This window comes from Balaenoptera acutorostrata, chromosome 1 (assembly GCF_949987535.1).
Source record: "Balaenoptera acutorostrata chromosome 1, mBalAcu1.1, whole genome shotgun sequence".
In the NCBI taxonomy this organism is placed as follows: domain Eukaryota; kingdom Metazoa; phylum Chordata; class Mammalia; order Artiodactyla; family Balaenopteridae; genus Balaenoptera; species Balaenoptera acutorostrata.
The window spans coordinates 166,283,734-166,299,775 of record NC_080064.1 but is presented as its reverse complement, the minus strand read 5'-3'; the positions used below and the strand labels follow the sequence as shown (position 1 = coordinate 166,299,775).

Genomic DNA, 16,042 nt, shown 5'->3' with positions numbered 1-16,042 from the left:
ACCTCTGTCTCCCGGTTTCCCTGAGGAGGAGATGGGAGAAAGGGTGGGAACCATGAGCCTGGACGCACACAGCTTCGCTCAGGAGATTCTCAGCAGCCCTCTTGTCAGTGGCTTTGCTTGTCCATAGATGCAGGAAAGGGCCGAGGGATAATTGTATTTACACACAAACGTGGGCACAAATGTTTCTAGAGACCTAAAGTGGAGCAGTGGCAGGTTCCTTCGTCCAGGAGTATGGGGCGAGGGATGAGAGGCAGGCTCTGGAGATCATAGCTCTGCCATTACAGGCTGGATGATTGTAAAAGTTAATGTGCTTTTTCTGTACCTGTTTCCTCATATTTAAAAAAAATGGAGATCAAATTGGGACCTACCTCACGGACGGTCACGAGGGTTAAATGAGATCATCCATGCAAGGCCCAAAGGGCCCAGCCTGTTACCACTGCTCATTAGGATTCCATGTGTGTCTTGCGCAGAGACGACCAGATCATGGAGTGGTGTGGGGAGGACGCCATCCACTACCTGTCGTTCCAGAGACACATCATCTTCCTGCTGGTGGTGGTCAGCTTCTTGTCTCTGTGTGTCATCCTGCCCGTCAACCTCTCGGGGAGCTTGCTGGGTAAGGACTCCTCATCTTGCCTGAGTTGGGCCCAGGTAGAGCAGCAGCCCTGGGGAAAGGGCCTCATTGTGGTGGATCAGAACCCCAGGATTCATGCTCAAATTCAGATGTGAGAAGGTCTCAGGGTGACTTTCTGAACTTTTCCATTTGCTTGAAGATCTGGAGAAGAATCCACCCCAAACCTGGGCCAAGAGCTGGGGCCCCTAATATCTAAGTAGGAGGAAGACCCCAAGACTGATAAGATTAGGGGCTTTCAGAGTGTGTTTTATAGTTTCCTGCCCCCACCCAAATCAGGAGGCCACAAGTAGTGGATCCAGAAGATGTTTGTGATGCTCTACGTGAAAATCGGAGTGTGGAATTCTATTTCCAAACACCCACGGGAATCCAGCGTCACCATCACGAATCCACTTCTTATGCCCAGTGATTCCCAGCCTTGGTTTTGGGAACAGCTTGGGGTGTTTCTAGATTCCTCAAGGAATGCCACAAGAATCTCAAAGCAAGATGAATTCAGATTTTGACTTTACCCACATGGTAGGTTGAGAAGAAGTTGTCAGGAGCGTCTTGGAGTAAAGCAGAGGCCTTGGTTGGTGTAGCTCTGAAAAGTGGACGGTCGTCACAGTCCTCTGGCTTCTCGGACATCTTAATGCTCCTCCTCCTTAGAGCTCCACAAACCAAGGCTGTGTTGCCCCCCTCCCACTTCCCTAGTGTGACCCTGCAACTGAGTATCTGTGCTTCTCTGCAGACAAAGACCCTTACAGCTTTGGGAGGACGACAGTCGCAAACCTACAGACTGAGTGAGTTCGAGGTGGGAGGGCATGAGGGTGCTGATGGGTGAGACCAAGGAGAGGGCAGATTCTGGAGCCCGGGATAGGCCAGAGGTCGTCCAGAGTGAGCGAGTTAATGTCTGAAAGCCTCTTTGCCGCTAGTGCCTGCTGCTGGGCTATGGGCATGGACACGCCCCAGGCCGCTGTTGTTCTGCAGTGGGTTTTAGGAAACACAGAGGGCCCCGTGGAGCTGGGGTTCATTTGTCAGGACAGTGCCTTCTCTAAAGGGCACTGGCCACTCAACCTCTGTTGGAGGATCTGTTGTGAGGAAGCCTTTGGCCCTCAGCTCAGTGCCAGGAGGGTAACCAAGCCCAGCCCTGCACCCTCACTCCCTGCCTGGGAGCCCAGCCCTGATGGCAGGTGGTGTCCCTCCCCTCCCCCCCAGCAACAACCTGCTTTGGCTACACACCGTCTTCTCTATCCTTTACCTCATCCTCACTGTGGGCTTCATGCGGCACCACACCCAGTCCATCAAGTACAAAGAGGAGAACCTGGTGAGTGAGGGGCGGTGGGGGGCTGGGCGTGTACTGGGGAGGGGCTCAGGTGGGAGCTGGGGAGGAGTGGCACGAGGCTGATTCCCCAGCACCACGATGGCAGTGAGTGTAAGGAGGGGCCTCAGGCTTGCAAATGTGTGCTCAGAATCGGCATTAAACATTTTTTTCTGGTAGATTGTTTTAGGATTTGGCTATTTCCCCCCATTTTGCCAACTAGCCTTTAGATTTGTGGGGTTTGGGCTTGTAGTTACTGATTCTAAGTAACTTCCAAGAAGTTTGAATTGAGAGCAGCTCCCTCTCTCATTGCAACCCATAACTTGATGGAGGGAGAGGGAGTTTCTATTACTTGGTTCCAAGCCTGGGTCCTCCTCTGATCTGCTGTGTGACCTCATTTGAGTCACTTCCCCTTTCTGAGTTCTTTCTCAGTCTCTTGTCATGCAAAGGAGGCTCATCGAAATTGCTCTGGAAATGTATTTTTTTTTGGCCATGCTGCGTGGCATGTGGGATCTTAGTTCCCTGACCAGGGATCGAACCCATGCCCCCTGCAGTGGAAGCGCAGAGCCCTAACCACTGGACCGCCAGGGAATTCCCTGGAAACGTATTCTTGACTGCCTAGAAGAAGATGCTATGTAAAGAAGAGACTTCAAGGCTCTGTCAGGCCAGGAAGGCAAGCACCTGAGCCTCTGAGTCCATCGTTTTCCTTGGAGAGGCTTGAACAGGGTGTCCCCCTGGCCGACTGGCTTGCCCTGGTGACTTTTCTCCCTGGTGTGTTTCTCCGGCAGGTGAGGCGGACCCTGTTCATCACAGGACTCCCCAGAGACACGAAGAAGGAGACTGTGGAGAGCCACTTCCGGTGAGCAGGCCCGCTTCCGCTGGGAGGGAAGGGGAGCGAGTCCCCTCCGGGTGGGACAGGCACCTTAGAGGAGCGCTCTGTCTTCCGCTTGGGCACCCGCAGAGACCCTAGGAGGACCTGGCCCAGCCACCGAGCCGCGGATGCTGCTCTGGGCAGGCTCTGCTGGGGCTGTGAGGGCCTGGGCTGGGGCGGCACGTCCTCTGCCAGCAGCCACGGCTGCCCACGTGACCGCAGTAGCCAGAATACAGGCCAGGGTGTGGGGCAGATAAACATCTTGAGAGCTCAGGGGCAGAGAAAAAGATTCATAGAAACAACACGCCCACACACTCCCCTCAAAAAAAAAAAAAAAGAAAAGGATTCACCCTGGGCTTCTCAGCGTCAGCTTTGCAGAGTAAGAGATACCCGAGAGACAGCAGTCTTGGAGGCGGGGAGGGACCTGGGCCCCGCTTTGCATTTCGTGGTTCATTCTTCTGCTCAGCACGTGTCTCTTGAGTGAGCACTCCGGGTCCGGGGCCCTGTCCTCACAGAGCTCACTCACGGCTCTCCCAGCAGAACCTCCTTTCCAGCAGCCTCCTCTGAGCACCTGCACCAGGGATACCTGCAGGTGGGGGCTAGAGGAAGGGCTTTTCCTGTGAGAAGGAAGTTGTGTGTACGGTGCGATGAATGCAGGGCATCTCATGGAGCTTCAGGAAAGGGGATGGTCGGGGAAGAGCAGGCCGGGAAGGCTCCCAGGACCCTGGGCTGGAGGGCTTGAACCTGGGCTAGGGAGCTGAGGTTTCAGTCTGTATTCATTCCTCATCAACAGTCATTAATTTGTAGTATGGATTAGGGGTTGGCTATGGCTTGGCTTTGCACTATTTATGAAGAACACTTGCTAAGCAAATTATTAGTATAAACAGAATTGTAAAATGAATGTTTAAAATTTATCGACTAACCTCTCTTTTAGAAACTCTAAGTATTTTAGAAATATTTTTCTATATGTAAACACTGGGTACTAGAATCATTTTTCTCTATTCCTTGAAACAGCTCCCCAAAGTTGCCTTTTAGGCAACATTTGGAAACAGTAGCTCCACTTAATATATTACCTTAAAGAGAAAAAAAAGTCCTCTCATTCCCATTACAAACACTGAATCACACTTTCTCCTATTTCAGGAAGCCCTTTTAGTGAACACTGCTGCAATCCATGGGGACTGATGTGTGAATTTGCCTTGTAGCAGGGACGCTTACACCATTGTTCTCTTCCGCAGAGCTCGTAATGGGACCTGAAATTGTCTACCTGACATGTCTATGGGCTGTGTCTCTCTCTCTCACTAAAATGTAAACTTATCCAGGCTCCATCCCAGTGCCCAGCAAGTAGTAGGTGGGGATTTACACGGTTCAGGAATGCCCAGGAGTTGTACATAGGATTTTGCGTATATGGTGAGGGAGGATCATACGCTGGGTACAGGCATGGGCCCTGGAGCTGGGCCACCTGGATTTACTTCCTGGCTCAGACACTCACTAGCTGTGTGATCTTGGGCACCCGTCATTTTACCTCTCCGACGCTTATTTTCCTCATCTGTAAAATGGGGACAAAACCCTCACAGGTTATGGTGAGGATCAAATAAGTTAATGCTCTAACAGTACCTGGCCAAGAATTAGTATACATACAGCATACTTACAGTATTTTACTATGATTGTTAATGCATGTGTAGACATTTACTGGGCTAAGGGTCCTTTGCTTTCATGAGACCGAAAAGGTCTGTGATCTTCAAAAGGGTCACAAACTGAATAGGATTTCAGTGATGGTCCAGAGTAGAAATGACCTAGAGCAAACAATAAATTTACTCCTTTGCATGGGTAGAGGAGGTAATGAATAGTGTTATTTTTTTTCTTCAGGAGAAGTACTGACTGATTTAAAGCCAAGTGGGTATAAACTTGTCAGTTTCAGGCAGTTACTTTCATGCTATTTAAAAGGACCTCTTTGTATTACATTTCAAAATTTCCCCCTTTGGTAAAAGACAAAGAGGAAAGAGGTCTCCCCTGGCACAGAAATGAGCAGTGTAATTACTCTGCCACCCCTGTAGTCTTGGGGGTCTCTCCTGCCTGGGGGGTTCTCTTTTCCAATGGCTATCTTTTGCTTTTGATCTGCCCTGGGCACAGGGACGCGTATCCCACGTGTGAAGTGGTGGAGGTCCAGCTGTGCTACAACGTGGCCAAGCTGATTTACCTGTGCAGGGAGAGGTAAGGGAGGGCTGGCAGGGCGGGTGGGCGTGGGCTGAGATGGCTTGCATCTTTCTGACTCCTTCCCTCTGAGATGCCATCCTCATTCCTTGCTGGCCTCGGATCCCCTAGCAGGAAAGGAGAGGAGTGGCTCTGCCGCTTTCTTGTTTAGAAAGCTGGTGTGACCAGTGGTTGATGATGGGTGTGGGGACCGTGAGTCACACCACAGGACTGCGAGTCTGAAGTTTGTCCCTCCCACTGCAGAAAAAAGACAGAGAAGAGCCTGACCTATTACACAAACCTGCAGGTGAAGACAGGCCAGCGGACCCTCATCAACCCCAGGCCCTGCGGCCAGTTCTGCTGCTGTGAAGTGCAGGGGTGTGAGTGGGTGAGGGCCCACACCCCCCGGGAACGTGGGCGCTGGGTCCCCCGAGACCTGCACAGGACCACGTCATCACAAGGGGATGTGTCCTCTGGTAGGAGGACGCCATCTCCTACTACACGCGCATGAAGGACAGGCTGATGGAGAGGATCACAGAGGAGGAATGCAGGGTCCAGGACCAGTCCCTGGGAATGGCCTTCGTCACCTTCCAGGAAAAGTCCATGGCCACGTAGTGAGTGTGGGCATGTTCCTTGTCTGCCTCCAGATAACTTGCTGTCCCTCTTGGATAGAGATGGTACTGCTGAACCGCCATTGCTGGGATTTGTTTGTAGCATTTCCATCTCCTTCTGCGGGTGTGGCTGGGATTGGGGGCAGACATCCACACCCACTCCCTTGGTGAGCCCGGCTGATGTTTGTGTGACAGCTGAGCATGGGTGATTCCAGCTGAGCCCCTCTCGGGTTGATATGGCCTTACCCCACTGCCGGGCTCTCACCAGCTGCCCCAGGGGTCCCATTGCCTCTATGACCCGGCATTTCGCCAGGTGGGGTGGATGCCACCCTCTTTCACATACCCACTCTGGAACCACAGATCTTCCTTCTGTGTGTGGCCTTCCCATCTCCCTACAAATGCACTGCCGTGGGGGAATACCACCGGGCACTCCAGGATGCTCACTGCTGCTGAGAGCCTGGCCCAAGGGAGTGGGTTTTCATAGTGCACCTTGGCGTGAGCTCTAGCTCCTAAAACGCTCTCATGCCTGGGATCTCCATGTCGTCTCGCCTTGGGAGCAGCAGGGGATGGGGTCAGTAGAGGGAGGCGGAAAGGAGGTGGCCCAGCAAATGCTCCTTCCCCTGCCTTCCCTGCTTCGGGCATCGTGAACCCTGGGAACAGACTCCTGGCTGTGACTTGCAGACTCTCAAGTGAGGCTGGGGTGGGGACGAGGCCAGTGGAAAGAGGAAGAGTGTTCTGAGACAGGAGTAGGGGGGCTGGTGGGTTCTTTGTGGGAGACTAAAGGGGGAAGGAGTGGAGAGGGTGGGGGTGGGAGTCCTAGGGAGGGGCATCTTGGAGTCATAGGTGATGCAGTCTAATGCTGCTATGGGGCCTGGGAAGAGGCGAGGGAGTGGAAAAGTGAGGCCCCGGGCCTGGCAGCGGGATGTCCGGCTTCATGGGCAGGGCAGAGGGGGGCCGCAAGGAGGAGCCCTATGTTAGGGCAATGCCAACAACATGGGAGCTGGGGTCAGACAGACAGGGTACAAAACCTAACTCTGAGAGCCTCAGTTTCCTCATCTGTAAAATAGGAATGGTAATCCCCGGCTTAGAGGGTTGTCCTGAGGATTAAGCAAAATTCTGCACATAATGTGCTAAGAATGGCATCTCTTTCATAGCACTAATTATAGCATAAGTATAATATACTAATAATAAAGCAAAGGTCCTGTGCCATGGGGCTCCCACTCTCACACGGTCCTGTTTGCTGTGTGGGTACATGGTACCCCGAGGGGTCTGGACCCTGGCCATTTCTACATTTCCTGGCAGCATCCTGAAGGACTTCAACGCCTGCAAGTGTCAGGGCCTTCAGTGCAAAAGTGACCCGCAGCCATCCTCCCACAGCAGAGAGCTCTGCGTCTCCAAGTGGACGGTCAGCTTCGCCGCTTACCCCGAAGACATCTGCTGGTGAGCCCCCAGGCCGGCAAGGGGCGGGAATGGGGCCTCGGAGCCCTGCAGGGCTGCCCAAGTCACCTGGAAGCACAGGTCTGACCTGGCACTCAGAGAAACACTCATACTCTCCTGCACCCCTCTGGGCCGGGGGCGGGAGGCGTGATGGGGGTGGGTGGTGTGTCCACACCCAGGACTTCACTCCAGTGTCTCTCCCCGGCATCAGCAGTGTCTGGTAGGATTATAATGGGAGCAACGTATGCAATTTTAAGTTTCCTTTTAACCACATTAAAAAAAGTAAAAGAAACTGGGGAGTTCCCTGGTGGCCTAGTGGTTAGGATTTCAGGCTTTCACGGCCATGGCCCAGGTTCAGTCCCTGGTCAGGGAACTGAGATCCTGCAAGCTGCACGGCGAGGCCAAAAAACACCAAAAAAACCACAACAAAAAAAAACAGGTCTTAAAAAAAAAGAAAAGAAGTAAAAGAAACTGTTAAAATTAATTTTAATCAGAGTTCTCCCTCTATATCTAAAATATTATCATTTCAACACGTAATCAATTTTTTAAAATTGAGATGTTTTGCAGTCTCCTTTTCATACGTAGTGTCGTTGAGATCCAGCGTGTGTGTGCCACTTCTGGCCCATCTCTGTTTGGACCAGCCACATTTCAACACACAGTAGCCTGCTATGGCTCGAGGCTACTGTACCAGACAATGTGGCCCTGGGTTAGGTGCCAGCCGCCTCTCTAGCCTGGGGCACAAGCTGGTGAGCTGAGCTGTGTCCCCAGGAGCCTTAAGCACAATGCCGAGGGTGAGGACAGCCCGGCAGAGGCCCCAGCATGGCTCGCCATCCAGCCTGGCCTCAGTTCCTGGTCCAGAGCAGGGTTTGGGCGCTCATCTCCACTGGGCTGTATTTCAGCCCCTGGCAGTTCTGCTCTTTGGTTCACTGAGCTTTCTAAACTTGGGGCTGGTTTGCCGGTCTGCTCTGGGTGGGGTGAGAAGCCAGGGCGGGTTCCAGCTGGGCCTTTTGCTTTTGTCCCCCACCCCCCTCCAACTCACACCCCAGCTCACGGCCCCGTGGGGAGTCACGTGTCTTTAGCGTGTCTGAAAAATGCCATGTTGGAGCCTTGTTTGGCCTGCTGGGGGGCTCATGGCATCTCTTCGAGTAGGGTCTGGCTCCCAGACTCTAGCTGCAAATAACCTGTTTTCCTTCTGAGCTCATAGGGACCCCAAATTCGACCTTCCTGTAGCTGAAGGTCAGTGCAGGACACTTGCCTGTGCTCCCAAGGTCAAGATGGGCCCTCAGCCAGAGCCCTCAGTCTAGTCTCTTGCCTTGCCTAAATTTGACCTTCTGACTCACCCAAGCCGTGGGCACTGTAGGTGTCATAGGTGGCCAGAGCCTGAGAGATAAACCTCCAGGGCCTGTGTCCTCCCCTCTGCAGGAAGAACCTCTCTATCCAGGGCCTCCGCTGGTGGTTCCAATGGCTGGGCATCAACTTCACTCTCTCCTTGGGGCTGTTTTTCCTGACCACGCCCTCCATCATCCTGTCCACCATGGACAAGTTCAACGTCACCAAACCCATCCATGCACTAAATGTGAGTGACCATCCTGCAGGGCCTCTCCCAAGAGGGCATGGAGGGTGGGGGAGGAATGAGACCAAGAGCCGTGGGGGCCACTGAACCAGGAGGCCGTGTCACTCGGCTCATGTGCTTTTAAGCCCTGAGCAGGCATGGCCACATTTATTACAATGTCTTTATAGTAACGTTATGTAGATAAACATATGTGTCTATATTTTATGTATACATGTATGTGTATGTATATGTGTGTGTATATGTGTTACTATAGAGACATAGATACAGTGGAATCTATCTAAATGTTCAACAGTAGGGGTAATTTGAGTTGAATGAGGTATATTCGGTCTGACAGACTGTTAAGCATCCATTAAAAAACTGTATAGACTTTGTGGCAGACATGGGGTTTTACGATAAAAGCAGAATATAAAATTCTCTCTCGGCAGTGGTTACAGTGAGGTACCAGTGATGTGTGTGCAGGATGGCTGCTACGGGGAGTGGGTAGCAAAGAATGCAAAGCGCTTCTCTGATGGGGGTGGCGGGATCATGAATGAATTTTTCTTTTTATATTTCAGTTTCTGATAATCCTGTTGTAAAGTTACTTATTCTAGATAGGTAATGAATGATTTTTAAGGATCTTAGATGAATTGGTAACAGCTGAACACTCCCTAAAATGGCATCTACTTGGTTTCCCATAATTGGCTTTGCTGAAATGTCACTCCACATCCTTTTTTTTTTTTCAGTTCCACTTGGCATTCGGTTAATCACACTCTGGGAAAGCACAGGGGGCTGGAGGCCCTGAGGGCCTGGTTCTTGCTCAGCCATTCCCTAGCTGATGAATTCTGAGCCTTGGTTTTTCCTCTAAAAACTGGCTTTGTCCTCTATAACACTCTGCTATGTTATACTCATGGGGCCGTTGTGATGATCAAATGACTCAATAGATAATAAAAAATACGTAAGTTTTGTTTAGATTTAAAGCATCTAAATGTGTATTCCTTTGCCAGTCTTTTGATGTATGGTCAAGGCCTGTTTTGAGGAAGGATCTGCTGATTAGATTTCTCCTTTGTGTATTTTATATAAAACACACGCTTATTTCATTGTTTGTGATTCTAGTTTTGGTTTCTTACAGTCAAGCAAGAACTTAGAGATACTTGCAAAGCCATTCAAAGTATAGAACCCTCCTAGATTTCATTTCCCTTAGTCTTTTACAGTTAATTCACTCTCATCTAATTCAGCAGCATTTTTGAGAAATTGGCCTTTATCAAGTCTTTCCAATGTATCCAACTTAGTTTTCAAAGAAATCTCTCTATTGCTATGCTCATTTTATCAGAGAAGGTAATAAGCTAATCGAACCATGTAATTGCAGTAACAGGTACAACAGGCATAGATGAGATTGGGAACAAACACGAAGCAGTTCTGGGAAGCTACGACTGGGCCAGTGGGAGCTGAGTGGGCAGGCAACTGGAGAAGGGCCCTGGCTGTCTGTGCTCTGTCTTCCTTTGGTGTCCGTCGTTGGCTTTCTATAGGGAATGGAAGAGGTTATCTCTCTGGTCAGTAAGACAAGTGGAGTTCAGTTGTATGTGAAGTTGCATTCTTCGCTCTGAAGAGCTATACAGGGACTTCCCTGGCGGTCCAGTGGTTAAGACTCTGTGCTTCCACTGCAGGGGGCACAGGTTCGATCCCTGGTCGGGGAACTAAGATCCCACACGTCACGTAGCGTGGCCAAAAAATTTTTTAAAATAAAAATAAGAAAAATAAAGCACTGTACAAATGTCAGGTGCTGTTATTGTCTGTTCAGCCAACATTATCTACCCTGTACCAGGTACAACGTTGGTTCTAGGGGACAAAAATGACCAAAATCCCAGAGGTCACTGAGTCACCATGCCAACAAGTCATGGCACAAGGCCCCCAGGGCTCACAGCTCTCTCTGCTATGGACTGTTTTCTAGGACCCCATCATCAGCCAGTTCTTCCCAACCCTCCTCCTGTGGTCCTTCTCAGCCCTGCTGCCCACCGTCGTTTACTACTCTACGCTGCTGGAGCGTCACTGGACCAAGTGAGTTCCCTGGGGCTCGCCCCTGAGGTGGGTGTCTCTGATGCCCCCTCCCCGCCAGCACGATGGGCATACAGCAGGGCCCTTACTGGGGACGCCCGGTGCATCTGAGGGACTGTGAGGGCTCACCTCTGACTTCCTGCAGGTCAGGCGAAAACCGAATCATGATGACCAAGGTCTACATATTCTTGATCTTCATGGTGCTGATTCTGCCCTCCCTGGGCCTCACCAGGTACATATTACCACCTCCTGCTCTAAATTCAGAACCAGGGTCACGACAGAGAACACTGTCCGCAAGAAAATGCAGATGGTTTGGGAGTCGTTGCAAATTCCTGACAACATTTAAACCTGTCACACTCACTTGGCATGCAATTATGCTGGCCCACTGATTCTTCCAGAGATATGATCTTTCTGCCTTAAAAAAAAAAAAAAGCTTGAAAATGAAACTTACCATGGACCTTCCACTTAGGGAGAGGGTCTGATCATGGCTTTGGTTATTTTGAGGAAGGAAGTTTCTGTTAAAGCAGGCCCTGATGAGCTATGGTATAATAAGTAGCATCTTAGAGAACCAGGGTAGATCTTGAGATTTGGCCTTTTTTAAAAAAAAAAAAGCAGAAAGTAGAAAAAAATGAAAACATATGCAGTGATCACATGGACTGTTGGAAATGCGTTCTTACGGGATTCATTTTTCTTTCAGTTTGGATTTTTTCTTCCGGTGGCTCTTTGATAAAACTTCCTCGGAGGCCTCTATCAGGTTGGAGTAAGTATCAGCCACGCTGAGTTTCGGAGCCACGTCCCCCAGGGGCTGGGGCTGGGGCTGCAATGGGGGGAGGGTTGTCTGTCCTTCAGGGCCTGTGGACTCCCCGCACCACTACAGGTTCCTGGCGGGGCTGCACCGGGGGAACTGACCCACTTTGTGCTACAAGTGCAGAAATGTGGTTAATCTTTTAGGTTGAAACTCAATTAGTGGCAATCTCATTCATTCTTTGAAACTTACTGAGAACAGAACCGCCTGGGGAGAAGGAACTGCTGGGTCTCTGTGGTGCCGGGGAAGGGGGAAGGAGAATAATAATTAACACTGCAACCAGAATGACTGTCTGGTACAGGATTATTTTCGCTAGGAGAGAGGAGTTGAACGTATTTCTAATGTGTGTCCTTGTTAGTATTTTCAACTTGTACCGAACCCACTTAATAGTAATAGCTGTTATTTAAGAAGATGCTATGCTAAATGCTTGATTCTTTTTTTCATTTAATCTTTAAACAAGCTATGAGTCAGAAATTTGACTATTTCCATTTTACAGATAAGGAGACTGAGGCCCAGACATGCTGAAGAAAAAAAGGCTACCCAGCTAGTTAAGAGACAGAGCTGGGATTCATCCCCAGCCCCTACTGTACTATACTTTAAGTCCTAACGTAGGCCCGAATGTTCAAGATAGACTTTTCCAAAGGACTGTTCACAGGGAAGCCTGGCCGTGCCTATCTGAAAGGATAGAGTGAATTTTCTTAAATGGGTTCTTGCTGGGTAAACTGAGGACTTGGGAGCTGGCAGCCACAGACAGACACACCCATACCCAACCAGCTGGGGTCTAGGTTGACAGTGACTTCCAGATGGCCAAATCCGCGGTCAGTTCTGAGTCCCGTCTCTGCTCAGTCACGGGCCCCTCTCCCTCTCGGGACGCTCAGCTCGCACACCCGGTGGTTCCCCAGGTGCGTCTTCCTGCCCGACCAGGGTGCCTTCTTTGTGAACTATGTCATCGCCTCGGCCTTCATTGGCAACGGCATGGAGCTGCTGCGTCTGCCCGGCCTCATCCTCTACACCTTCCGCATGGTCATGGCCAAGACGGCAGCCGACCGCAGGAACATCAAGCAGGTACAGAGGGTGGGGGTGGGCGCCGCCTTCGTCCCAGAGCCTCCCCGCCGCCCGCGTTTACCCAGCCGCCTGCTGAGTGCCGGGCGCTCTGCGCAGGGCCTCTCACCTGGGCCCAGGGCTGTGGGGAGAGGAGGTATAAGGAGCCTGGGTGAGGGTCTGGCTACGTCATCCTCCACGCTGGCTCTCGGGCTGGAGGAGAGAGTGGGGATTTTTGCATTTTAACCGGGCTGATCACACACACACACACACATACACATACACTTCTTTCCCATGGACCTTCATTTGCATAAATTCTTAGATTACTACAGAGGTCAAAGCATTTTGGGCTGGTGGCATTTGTTCCATGACTCTCTAGATTGGGTGTGTGGTGTTCTCTTTTATTCTCCTTTGCCACTGTGGGAACCATAAGAGGAGAAGCCCTGCATCCTGTCATTTAATCCTCAGAGCCCGCTGTGAGATGGGCGCTCCTGGAGCTTGCTTTGCAGACGCACAGACTAAGCCGCCGGGAGGTCAAGTGCTTGGCCCAGGACACACGGCTAGAAGGGGCGGAGTGATGTTGGGTGTGACAGAGTCTGTGGAGGGTCATTCTACAGTCAGATATACCCACTCTGCCCTTTGGGGGCTCACAGGCCTGCTGTGTAGACAGGATTAGAACAAGAGAAACACTACGAAAACACGAGTCATTGTGCCTTTCGAGGTCTGGGTGTGAGCCAGGTGAAGCTGGAGGAGGCTTGTGGAGGGACAGAAGGGGCCTTGAGAGGTGAGGGGTGCGGTGAGGCTCCCACTTCCGAAGTCCTCCCGCACTGTGTTCTCCCCGACCGCTTGGAGTGCACGGAGGCGGGTTGGGGTGGACCAAACCCCTAAGCCCCTCACCACCTCCCGCTCCCAGAACCAGGCCTTCGAGTACGAGTTTGGAGCCATGTACGCGTGGATGCTGTGCGTCTTCACCGTCATCATGGCCTACAGCATCACCTGCCCCATCATCGTGCCGTTCGGTGAGTGGCCCTGGGGCCGGTCCCGGGGCAGGTGGGTGGCTGATTCGGCCGAGCACCCCAGGACAGCCATCAGCAGGGCGTCATGCAGCCCCACGAACAGAGGGCCTCTTGTAGCCACAGGAACTGTAAGCTGCCGAGGAGCCACGGGGGACACCAAATGTAATGTCACTTCTCATGGATGCCTTCCACGGGCCTTCCTTGAGGGATAAGGGGAGGGGGGCTCAGCGTGGGAGGAAGTGGAGGCCAGGCCTCTGGGTGTAAAATCGCCTCTTTCCCCCAAAATGGTCCTAGAATTTCAATGTTCCGTGGGGACAGCAGCACGGACGCCTCTACTCCCTGGGTCAGAAAGAGGCTGGGAGGGAGGAAGGGGAGGTGGGGAGAGGAGAGAGGGGGAGAGGTGGACAGGGAGGCGGGGGGAGAGAAGGAGAAGGAGGAAAAACAGTAGGAGCCAGGACATGCACGTGTGCACGTAGACCAGCCGCAGCCCCAGCCCAGCTCCCGGCACAAACAGCCACCTCCGGGAGGAAGGGGGTAGAGTGGCCCCTGCGGCCCAGCCGCTGTCCAGCTCACAGCCCTGGCTCTGTAGGCCTCATCTACATCCTGCTCAAGCACATGGTCGACCGGCACAACCTCTACTTCGCCTACCTCCCGGCAAAGCTGGAGAAGAGAATCCACTTCGCAGCCGTGAACCAGGCCTTGGCTGCTCCCATCCTGTGCCTCTTCTGGCTCTACTTCTTTTCCTTCCTGCGCCTGGGTGAGTGGCCTTTCTGACTAGGGCGGGGGTGGAGGGCAGGAGGCAACACCCAGCCTCCTATTCCCGCATCCACACCAGCCCGTCAAATCCCTTCCTGTTTTAAGAGCATCAACTCGGTGTCCAATCAGAAGGTGGTACCCCAAGGGTGAGGGCTGTTTGGGTACAGCACTGACAGCCCAGTTCCAAGCTATCCTGAGGTCAAGTGTAACCTGGGGAAGGCCAGGTCGATTGCCCCAGACAGCCTTGCAGAGAAGATGGTCCCTTTACCAGCTATGAAGGGGCTGAACCAGAGAGGGGGAAGCTAGTCCGCGATGCTCTTTGCGGGTGTGGATGGGCCCAGGTCCTCACGCTTCACAGTGTGGAGGCAGTGGGGACATGCCGGAGGGAAAACTGCCACTCTTGAGAAAAAGGAAGAGGCAGAAGAGATGTGTGACTCTGCCGAGGGCACTGGAGACTGGAGGGAACCGACCCAGCAAGGAGGCTGGCAACTTGCCTTTGACTCGGTGCCCCAGTACCTGAAATCTGACCAGGGATAATGCCAGCTGTTCAGTGGGTCACTCTCTGTGCTCCTGCCTGTGAAGATACCATCCCAGCTGCTGGAGATGGTGGGAGGCGGGGGGTGGGTGATGCCTTCTCTTCATTTCCGGCCTGAGAGAGAAGCCACACACAGTTCCTGCACCAGGGGTGACCTCCCCCCGCCAAGGCTGGCATCCCTTTGTCCCCAGGTCTGAAGGCTCCCCTCACCCTGTTCACCTTCCTGGCGCTTCTGCTCACCATCCTGGTCTGCCTGGCCTACACCTGCTTTGGATGCTTCAAGCACCTCAGCCCTCTGAACTACAAGGTAAAGGGCCCCTCCCCCACTGCTGCCCAGCCAGGGCCTGGGAGGAGAAGATGGTGGCTTCCGTCTCCATCCCTCCTCCACCTCTTCCCATATCAGCAGATCAACAGCCCTCTCCAGATTTTATTTATCCACGGGGAAGGCGTGGGTAGTTGGGTGTGATGTGTAGCTTCCCTCCCTGCCCCCTTCCCTGCTCCCTGCCCTGCCCACACCATCCTCTCTTGGGCTGCCGCTGGGAGCTTTGTGCCAGCTGGTACTATTATTCTGGGTGTTAATAGTCTGTTTGTTTAGAGGGTGTTAGTTCAGGAAGATCGGTTTTGTTTATCATCGCAAGTTTTTGCTGTTGTCTGCAGACGGAAGAATCGGCAAGTGACAAAGGAAGTGAGGCAGGGGCCCATGTGCCTTCACCGTTCAGAGTAAGTGCAGTTCTCAGCCAAGCATGAGCACCTGCAATGGCCCCGACCAGATGGGCCCTGGCAACCTGCTTTGATCCTCTCTTGTTAAGACAGAAGTCCCTTGATCACGTGCCAGGCGGGTTTCTGAATTAACGTCATTTGAGAAGGAATCCCTGGTCCCTCTGGATGTTTTCTCTTGCATGTGCGAAGCCACATCCGTCACCAGAAGATAATTAGTTTTGCCATGATGTATACCCACCTCCCTTGGTTTCAGTTGCCTGCTCACGTTCCTTCTCTGCATATTTAATGCTTGGTGAGCTTGGGCCTTTAGTGACGCCATATCGCAAGGCCCTGCGGTTTGATGAAGCTTTATCAGAGCATTTCGCCAGCACCTGCCTGTGTGAGGTCCTTTGCTAGGCACCAAGAGGGTGTCACACTAACTCCCCTCTGAATTCAACAAATGAACATTTTACCTGCTATGGAGCGGGGCACAGTGTTAGAAAGACACCAGGACTCCTTTCCTTCCTGGTTCTCCCTGCTTCCGGCCTCCAG

At 52.2% G+C, this 16,042-nt stretch overlaps 1 protein-coding gene across 4 annotated transcripts in view; it reads left to right on the top strand.

Annotated features, from left to right (window-relative positions):
* Positions 1 to 16,042, top strand: part of TMEM63A (transmembrane protein 63A) — a 31,572-nt gene that overhangs the window by 13,849 nt on the left and 1,681 nt on the right. For all 4 annotated transcript variants that reach the window (XM_028162772.2, XM_007167206.2, XM_028162775.2 and 1 more), the window contains 17 exons: positions 471 to 613; positions 1,356 to 1,407; positions 1,823 to 1,931; positions 2,714 to 2,784; positions 4,927 to 5,007; positions 5,251 to 5,374; positions 5,467 to 5,600; positions 6,900 to 7,037; positions 8,457 to 8,610; positions 10,535 to 10,641; positions 10,784 to 10,870; positions 11,336 to 11,398; positions 12,346 to 12,508; positions 13,398 to 13,503; positions 14,090 to 14,257; positions 14,983 to 15,098; positions 15,449 to 15,511. In XM_028162772.2, coding sequence (XP_028018573.2) covers positions 471 to 613; positions 1,356 to 1,407; positions 1,823 to 1,931; positions 2,714 to 2,784; positions 4,927 to 5,007; positions 5,251 to 5,374; positions 5,467 to 5,600; positions 6,900 to 7,037; positions 8,457 to 8,610; positions 10,535 to 10,641; positions 10,784 to 10,870; positions 11,336 to 11,398; positions 12,346 to 12,508; positions 13,398 to 13,503; positions 14,090 to 14,257; positions 14,983 to 15,098; positions 15,449 to 15,511 — 1,879 coding nt within the window. The remainder of the gene's footprint in view (positions 1 to 470; positions 614 to 1,355; positions 1,408 to 1,822; positions 1,932 to 2,713; positions 2,785 to 4,926; positions 5,008 to 5,250; positions 5,375 to 5,466; positions 5,601 to 6,899; positions 7,038 to 8,456; positions 8,611 to 10,534; positions 10,642 to 10,783; positions 10,871 to 11,335; positions 11,399 to 12,345; positions 12,509 to 13,397; positions 13,504 to 14,089; positions 14,258 to 14,982; positions 15,099 to 15,448; positions 15,512 to 16,042) is intronic.